The sequence below is a fragment of the Pygoscelis adeliae genome, unplaced genomic scaffold (genome assembly GCF_000699105.1).
Source record: "Pygoscelis adeliae isolate BGI_AS28 unplaced genomic scaffold, ASM69910v1 Scaffold1, whole genome shotgun sequence".
NCBI lineage: Eukaryota > Metazoa > Chordata > Aves > Sphenisciformes > Spheniscidae > Pygoscelis > Pygoscelis adeliae.
The window spans coordinates 4,366,373-4,375,391 of record NW_008824051.1 but is presented as its reverse complement, the minus strand read 5'-3'; the positions used below and the strand labels follow the sequence as shown (position 1 = coordinate 4,375,391).

The window sequence follows — 9,019 nt, the reverse complement described above, 5'->3', positions numbered from 1 at the left end:
ATCTATCCTATGTCATTGTATGTGTTTAAACTGGGCCTTGGAAACCACACGGGACTAGGGGAGGAAAATAATCTCTTTGGGACAAGGGAAACTTTTTAAGGGCTAAGTTGTGCTTAGCTCTGTGTGCTGGCGCAGGGAGCCCTTTTGCCCCTCACAGCACAGTTACACAGCAGGCAGAGATCACTGGTCTCTCATCATGAGTTTATAAAATACTGATAGAGAAAAACAGTATGGAAAATATGTTTTATTCATGCAGCATCTAACTCCAGAGCACCGATCCTAAATAGGGTAACAAGGCCAATGTATTTCTAATTCACAGTGCCGACTGGCTCTGGAGCAATGCCTTGCTGGAGCCTGGGCAGAGCGAGGGCCTCGGTCCCCATCTGGCAACCCAGTTTTGCTGAAGAGACACTCCATTTGAAACCTGCTCCTTGCTGCATGTCTTCCCCGGGGGAACGACGATCAGCACCAGCACTTCAGCAGCGCATCTCCTCCCTCCCTCTAGCACAGCTCAGCCTCAGGAGAGCCATTCTGCAGCCTGCGTTTGGATGGGGGGGAAAGGGGAAGAAGACAAAGAGTTATTTTTTGTAAGATCTGCTGCGGAAGGCTGAAAACAGCCAGGTTTCCAACCTCTTTCCTTTGTTTGCCTTAGGTCTCTCAATTTCTATATCAGGCTCTGGTTCAGCTTCCATTAGCGCTTCCTCATCAACATCGTTAACAATGGTTTCCTCACTGAGGGTATCACTAGGATTATACTTACTGCCAGAATCCTCTGGCACAAAATCACTGTCTGAGTCAGAGCAGAGAAATAATTAACCCTCATGATACTTCTCTGAGGAATGAACAGAATACCTAACAAGACTTTTGGGGCATCAAATTGATCCTGCTCCTAAGGAGAAAAGCGTCCACACGCTGAAGTTAGCATACCACCGAGGAGGTTCCTGTGTCAACGCAGGAGACATCTTCACCCCACCTGTAAGTGGCCTGCCTTACCTTAATTGTGTTAGTTACCTTACATGTCTAAACAGCAAACCACTTGTTTACCGCTCTGGCCCTGGATTAGATCATGGCTTCATTACCCAAAAATCTATCAGTGTCAACAGATTCTCAGCTTCTGTGAAACTGGTCAGGCTGGAGTCAGGCAGGGCAAGACTATCTTACTCGAAATTACCAGCATTTGATTTGCAAACAGCCTCCAAACACTCCTGATCATATTCTCGATCTATAAGACTAGATTTATGATTCAGCCTACAACTCCAGAAACTGAAATAGAACTGCTGGAAATTTTTCCCCACTTATGGAGAAGAGTGTTGCCCCACAGAAGAGAAATAAGCATCAAGATTTACACAAATTTGCATGGTTTTGCTGTTTTCAACTCTAGAGACGAGTTTTCCTTCCCTCCAAAAAGTAATCAGCCACTTCAATGGCAGACATTCACAAGCAAAGCTAATTAACTTTCTAGGTCCAGAAGGATCCCCTCCCAAAAGCTGATAATATGTCTCAGTGGGGTAGGAGAAGGATAGTACAGTCCTAGCTGGCTGGGAGGGATCTCTGGAGAAGTACATATTATACAGATTTCTGTCTGCGAAAAACAGTAGTCTGCTAAGATCTGGAAGCCTCAAAATCCTTTCACTTCTACTGGGAATTTAGTTCAAAGCAGCTGCATGTAAATTTTGCATAGCAAGTGCTACGCTGCCAAATCTTTCTCATGATTCTTGTTTTTAAATCAACAAGAGTAAACTATGTAGAAGAGGAGTTAGCTTTAGGGCAGCTAGATTTACCCTAACTGTTTTAAAATAAAAGTGAAAACAACCCTAAGGAAAAAAAAAAGGATTTGAAATATGTATGAGCAGACGCACTGCCCTGCCTCATCTCTTTGTGCTGCGTAAGGGGGACACAGATTGGCTGAATCCTTATAAATAGAGATCTGGTACAGAGATTCCTCAGAAAACATGCAGCCACCATTCCCAGTTCCTCTCCCTCCCAGGCAGGAGTGGGTAAGAGGCAGGGAGACAAGGAAGGAGGGTCAGCATTAGGCTGGGAATTGCCTGAAGGCCCCTCATCTTTCTCCAGGCTCTAAAACGATGAGAGCAGTGAGTATTTCTTCCTTCGTTCACATCCTTGCATATGCATTTCTGGTATCTGTGTGACCTCCAAACTTCTGCCTCATCTGAAAGAAGGGGGAACTTTGTCATTTATTCCTGAAGTAGCAAGATCACTTCAACCTTTGACTTACTTCATACGCATAAAAAACAATAATGAGATCAGTAGTAGTTGCTAATGGAGAGAGAAAAGCACCTCAGTGAGAATGCAATTGTTAGGACACATTTCAAATCTTGATAGTAGTTATCCCTTCGACATAAAGTCACAGCCCTGGCATGTAATTTATACAGATATTCTCCCTGCCCCCACTCCTACCCACTACCTAGACCTCCCCCACTCCTACCCACTACCTAGATCTCCTTTCAGATTTTTAATGTACCCCAAATCTTATGAAAACGCTAAACTTACAGATTTGAGGTTAAAATTTCTCTGCAGACTCAAGCCAACCAAAGGGCCAGGCGAATACTTGTAAGCTCCGTGACAAGGATTGTAACAGCAGCACCATGTCGGAAGTAAGGAAGCCCTTCCCAGCACAGATCCCAGCTCTTACGTATGCTTTTTGTGGGCCTGTGAGCCCGATAGCTACACAAGTTCTGCATCAGACATCTTTTAGAGAAAGCTGCCATACTGTAGACACCAAAGGAACATGTGTGCTTGCAGTTGTTTCAGGAATTGGCAATGCAAATGCCGAGAATCCACTTTGACACTAATTTGACCATAATTTGGACCTCTACCTGTACCAGCTCTTGACCAAGGACAAATGCTCGAGCAGGAGAGCGTGAGGAGCCTACAGAGGCTTCAGTCTGCTGTGCATTCTCGGCAACAGCTGCTCTGCACAAGGTTTTTCTACTGTTGTAACTACGGGAAGGGGTATATGGGAAAACAGCTGCACCGCTGTGGCTTCCCAAGTTCTGCCTGCCAGCCGAGCTGCCCAACAGGCCTGTGTGTGTGCGCAGCGCAGGGCAGCGGCTGGCGTCCTCTTCCGCCTGCAGCTGAGGGGATGGGAGAAGTTGCTGATTCAGATCCACTCCCCCTGCTCAGCCCGTCCTACTTCTTCTTGTGGAAATTACCACCTCTTCAGATCTGCCTGCAGAGTGGCTCGTGTGGACACCCCCTAACCTACTTGGGTCAACCTGAGCCAGACTTAGCTTAAATGGATTAAGTAGGAGGTTTTTGCTAACCCGGTTTGATTGAAGTGGGTTAAGGGGCACTCACACAAGCATCTCTGCAAACACATCATGAGAGGGCATTAATTCCTGGGAAAAGGCAATGACAAGTGGCTGGGACTACCAGCCTCTTTTACTGACACAGCTACATCAAGAGTCCACTCGAATGAGGCCGCGCAACTTCAAGGACAGGCATGAATTTACTTTGCAAACAACAAAAGTTACTGTTTCCCACCAACTGCATGTTGCTGCTCTCACAACAGCACAGGGGGAAGGGGAAGTGTGTTACTCTCTCACTGCAGCAAGACGTCGGCAGGGTCCACCTGCCAGGAAGGTTCAAGCTTTAGCATTACAGCAGACGAGGAACTGCTCATGTCTTCCCTTCTGCAGGCTGAACTGAGAAGGAGGTAATTTCCACCTGATCTGGGCTGAGACATGCAGTTTAGAATCAGAAGTCAACTTAGTAAAAAGTGCTGAAAGCCCTTCTGCCCCAGGGGCAGTTACACTGCTCCAGAGGACTCGGGAAGGTATCGCTATGAGCATCTAATCTCACTTGCCAGTTCTGGTGGTTTGTACTCTTCAATTACGTCAGCCATGGCAGCATGAATAGCACAGGTAAACCAGCCTTAAGTCATGCCTATCAAATAAAAAGCTTTTCTATTTAAAGATTAATGTAAGAAATCAATGTGCTTCCCGTGTGTGCCAGCAGATGATCTAACCCCATCTTCAGCATGCTCAGAAACTTCACGTAATGGTGATACAAAATCCATGAGCAGTTAATGCTAAGAGTGTCTGTCTGCTTCCAGAGTGCTCCAAATGCCGGCTCATGAGCTGGCTACCAGATGTGTTCGTCTTTTCCCCGAAGGCCATCACGAGGACTGCTATTTCATTCTCAAATCTCAATAGTCAATGTTGTGACAGCCTAGAGTCTGCCCTCTAACATATGTTTCTTTCATGGCAGCACATTAATTTGAATGTGTTATTATGCTGAAGGGACTAAACTGACCACTTAACAGGAAGGGATGCATCTTTCTAGCTATCACAAGCAAACGGCTTAACAAGAACGCTGTCAGAACAGCATCCAAAAATGAAAGGGCAGTTTCTATTAAGGCCAGGCTGGCAACACGGCCATACGTAGGGACAGCTCTCTTGCTAGCGGAATGGCTATTGACACGCACGTATATAAGCTCCCTAACATACAGTAAGGTTAGATTAGACCATATTAAATGACAGGGGTTTTTTTCTAACGGTTAAAGCAAACTAGGAAACAATGCTGCCTTGGGGAAGGTTATGGCTAAAATACATGGGAAGTTTGGATCACGGTGTGCCCACGGCTGCAGGCTCCCCAGCGGCCCCGATCGGGGACATGTTTGGAGTGTGTTTCCTTTCACAGGAGCATGGGCACTGGGGAAAAGGAGGGAGGAGAGTAACAGGCACCCAGGTCTCATCCTGACTTGAAGTTGTGACTTGGCTGGGACAGGCACCGGGACAGGGCCCCAAATCCTGCTGTCCACATACAGCCTTAATTGTCATGAACTGTATTTTAACCATCAAGTCACACCAATATTTAATTACCCTGTTAGGACAGTATGGGCCTGAATCACTCGATAAGATGCTTATATGCAAAAGAAATAGAAAAATAGCATTGATGTAATTAACTGTACATGGCTCAGCCTGGCAAAACCCATAGAAAGGAGCAGTATGTTTTGTGCTCCTTCAGGAGCTGTGGAGTGGAAACCTGTGGCTCGGTTTGGCATGTTATAACCCATCCAGGAGCACGAACTGCTTCTGACTGCAGACTCAGTTCTCATGGGTACTGAGATTCCGAAGCCAGTGAGATGTCAAAGACCTCAGATCTTACTGTACTCAAGAACTATCTGCATCCTTATGCACATAAATGGCCTTACAAAAAAAAAATAACCCAGTGTAATTAAAGTTTGCATCAGTACAAATCCCAAGCTGGTTTAGACGGTACACACACAAGAATGGAATGTATAATCACCGTGCCCATGCCTTCTCCTTAACTTCACTGAGGGCTGGGTTGAAGCTATTTTGAAAGAAGTGACTGTATCTCCTTCTTTAAGTATTAAGCATTCCTGGCAGCAATAATTGCCTTGTAACTAACTCCTCATTAGCACTCTTTTAGACCTGTATAACTGCGCTGATTTTATGTTGCTCCTGGTCGAAGAGCAGGATTATCATCTCAGCACCAAAGTCTGCTCTTCATTAAACTATTACAGATACAAAAAAAAAAAAAATCCACTGAAATAAATGGAAAGACTCTGGATTTACAGCAGCATAACTGAGATCAGAGTTTGTCCTATTGTTTCCCATCAAATCCATAATTTAGCACGATAATGCACAGTATTCTGTACAAAGCTTCTTTTAGCTGGAAAGACCAGGTTGTGTTACCCACCAGTAGTACGTCATGGTGACAGATAACTATTTTAATGAATTTAATACTCTTATCTGAATTCCTTATCCAGGAAAGAAAAATACACTGGCAAATAAGAATATGGCACCTGCTTTAGATTGAATAAAAGCATTAATGTGAAGAACAGGAAACCAAATATCTAACCTTGAGTGATGCTGAGCAGCTGCAACTTCCATGAACTTTGTAGGAGTTGCAAGAACTCAAGATCTCCGCGGATGACATTTTAAGATATAATGCAAGGTCTTTTTCTACTGTTTCTTTCAGTTTGTCATTTATGCAAAGGAAGACACTAGCTAAAAAACTAAAGAAATTACCATGTGGAGTGGAATCCAGATGCCTGAACATAACTATACGAAGCAGAACTTGCAGTGGCAATGCATGTAGAAGCTTGCTCAAAGAGAGATCATTAATCATGTACATACAGGTTGGATGAGGGGGAAAGGCCCGAGGAAAAACCGCATGAAAAATCTTCATCACACAAGTACTTACATTATTGCTTCATAGCTTTTTATGGCCTTAAATCCAAGCTAAAAAAGACATTATCTAAGGTGGTCTAGGGAATATAGCGAGGATATACAAGGACAGACTGAGGAAAGGGTAAATGAGGTTTTATAGCATTCCAGATTTCACTTACAAGTGATGGAATGGCCGTTAAGACCGCTGGAATGATTTCTTGCATGGACGAAAGCAGGAACTCAAGAAAAGAAAGCAAGATAAGTATGTATGTTTTAGCAGAATTCTTACTAACTACTAAATTATTATTGGCCGGATACCAAGCACTCCACATAGTGATAAACAACTGTTCATTTTATTTCACTAAACAAAAAGCCCATTGAAAGATTTCTACTATTACTGCATTCACTGGAACTCACTTGAAAAATACAGTTTTGGACATACATCAAATACAACTTACAGCTGAATAACTGCGGTGGTCTAAGTTACTTTTCAAACATGTCAAGAAAATGTTCTGTTCTCCAAGCAAGCTGAGAACAACAGCGCGAAGCAGCACACAACTATAGGTATCAGACATTCCCTGAGGCTCAGAAATAGCCCCTGTTTTTAATTGCCGAGATTTTAGCAACTGGCCTTGCTTTCAGGGGAGCTGGGGGGGAGTGGTTTCACATACGCCCCCCCATTTTTGGTGGCAAGCCAGCAAAAACAGTAGGAATTCCCATATCCTGTCTCGCCACCAAAAAAGGTACATTTTCAACAGCTGTGTCAGCACAACAGTACGTAAGGCCACACAGTAAACTGGAGAAATGAACTGATCTCGGTTAAAAAAATGTGTTACTAAAAACAGTGCTGCTTTTAATCCAAGCATTGGTTTGAACCCCAGCACAGAGTTACAAACAGCTGTGGCAGCACAACCGTGGGGCCATAGGTGGTGAGGAAGAGGAAATCCTTAAGATCTGCGGCCAGGAACAGGCTATGTGGAATTGTGTATCAGGCTGTATATAACTGTCATAGTGACACATCAGATTTTCTTCAGAGGTGAGGACAATTACAAAATCCCTCTCTCTTCCTTGCCCTGGCTACTGCAGTTTGTTACCTTCAAAGTTGTGCATATATAATAGATTTAGAAGCTATATACTAAACTGGATCACAGAAATCATCTGGTTAAGGAAAAATAAATACCAAAATGGGTTTGTTTTCTAATCTTGCTCCGTTGCATTAGCTTAACTGAAGAAATTGTGTATTACAGCACTATTGACTGGCCATTGGCGAGCTCTTAAGACAACTCTTGTGTCAAAGAACACATAAAGGATCCTGAACATTTGAGTCAAAATGAAAATCCTCTGAAAAGCAACCCTAAGGTGCTTCTGGACAGTCCAAAATTGGGACTTCTCCTTCAGAAAGAAAATAGCCGTGTCCCACTTGAAAGCCCGGATCCAAATTTCATGAGCAATGGTTCTGTGAAATGTTATGCATGTTACAGGGTTTGCACTCCCCACACCTTTCTTTTTCATGTATTTACATCCCCTACGTGTCTGTAAAACACTACCGAAAGCAATTCCTACTCTGCTGTTATAAATGGCTACCCAAAACCTAAGATAGTGGAGAAGCACTCCCTCCAGGTTAGGTTCTGTGTTTGGGGTAATTGCTTTAAGCTCTGTCAGTACATCTACCACTTCTAATCAGAGCTGTTGATTATCAGCCTCTCTGAAAGACAACTCTTACGTTTCTGAAGCTGTCTCAGACACACCAGCATCTAAACTCTGTGAGTGGTTCTGGAAAGGAAAAAAAAAAAAAGTCTTAAGTCTTTCCACTATTCATAGCCTCCACTCACTGGTGCAAAGCCCTTTAACAGAATTGTTTAGACCACGTAACACCCACAAGTCGCAATTTATTAAGGTTTGGCAGTCGAACCACTGCAGACTTTTTCAGAGTTGATCCCCACAGTAACAATTATTTTCTGCTTTACTGACTCAGGGAAATTCATTCTAGTTTTTCTCCCCTTACCTCTCATCCACCCTTTTATTTCTATCCCATGTTCCTTCATTCTCCCTTGCGCCTGTCGTGAAAAAAACTACAGCTCGTATTTCCCCATATTGCTAGTGGAGACTGGAACGGCCTGCATAATTCATCCCCTTACACACAGATCTGCCCTGAACTTTCCAGTTTATTTTTTTGGCCACAAGTTGAGGTTTGCTCAGTTCAGTAAAATGAACTTAAAGTTGTGAGTCATTATCAGGAGCTTCTGAATTTTCAGTGCGTCCCCATGAAATAGAGAACTGCAATTTTTACGTGTTTATTGTGATCGCAGCAGCTATGCAAGCCGTGTAACGTAACACTTAGCACTGTGGCTGGCTACAATCTTTGTGCAATTAAGGAACAAAACCACAGGTCGCTAAACGAAATGGGATTTTAAAATGTAACAGGAGAAATTGTGGATCTTTTTCCCTCCCTCATTTCTCTTTTGAAATGAATTCTAGTCAGTTTTATGTAAATGCTTTAACGCACACACACATATATAATTTTGAAAAGCAGGGTTGCCCAAGATCTTTATAATTTCAAAACTTTCAGTCTCTTTCCGAAGCCAGCAGCTTCACTTCCAGCGCCAGGCCGAGCCCCAGCACCCCTCTGACAGGACTGCGGCTGCCCCGGCAGCCCAGAGAAGCCAGCAAGCTGCTCCTCAATATCCTTTTTGTTCCACACGGAGCCACCCCCCAGCTTAACAAAGGGCCTTCCAGCCTGGGAAAACCTGGACGAGATGCACTTGTGAAAGCAAACCGAGTTAACATCACACTTGCGGCCCGCTCGCCCGCCTGGCCGGGGCTGGCCTTGGGCCCCGGCCTCACCTCCCGCGGGCCCTCCC

General features: G+C 44.1%; 1 protein-coding gene across 1 annotated transcript in view; it reads left to right on the top strand.

Moving 5' to 3' along the window:
- Nucleotides 1-2,606: 2,606 nt before the first annotated feature.
- The window catches only part of SRP9 (signal recognition particle 9kDa), a 14,663-nt gene continuing 8,250 nt past the window's right edge, over nt 2,607-9,019 (top strand). Inside the window, exon 1 of the mRNA XM_009333697.1 lies at nt 2,607-2,615. Coding sequence (XP_009331972.1) covers nt 2,607-2,615 — 9 coding nt within the window. The remainder of the gene's footprint in view (nt 2,616-9,019) is intronic.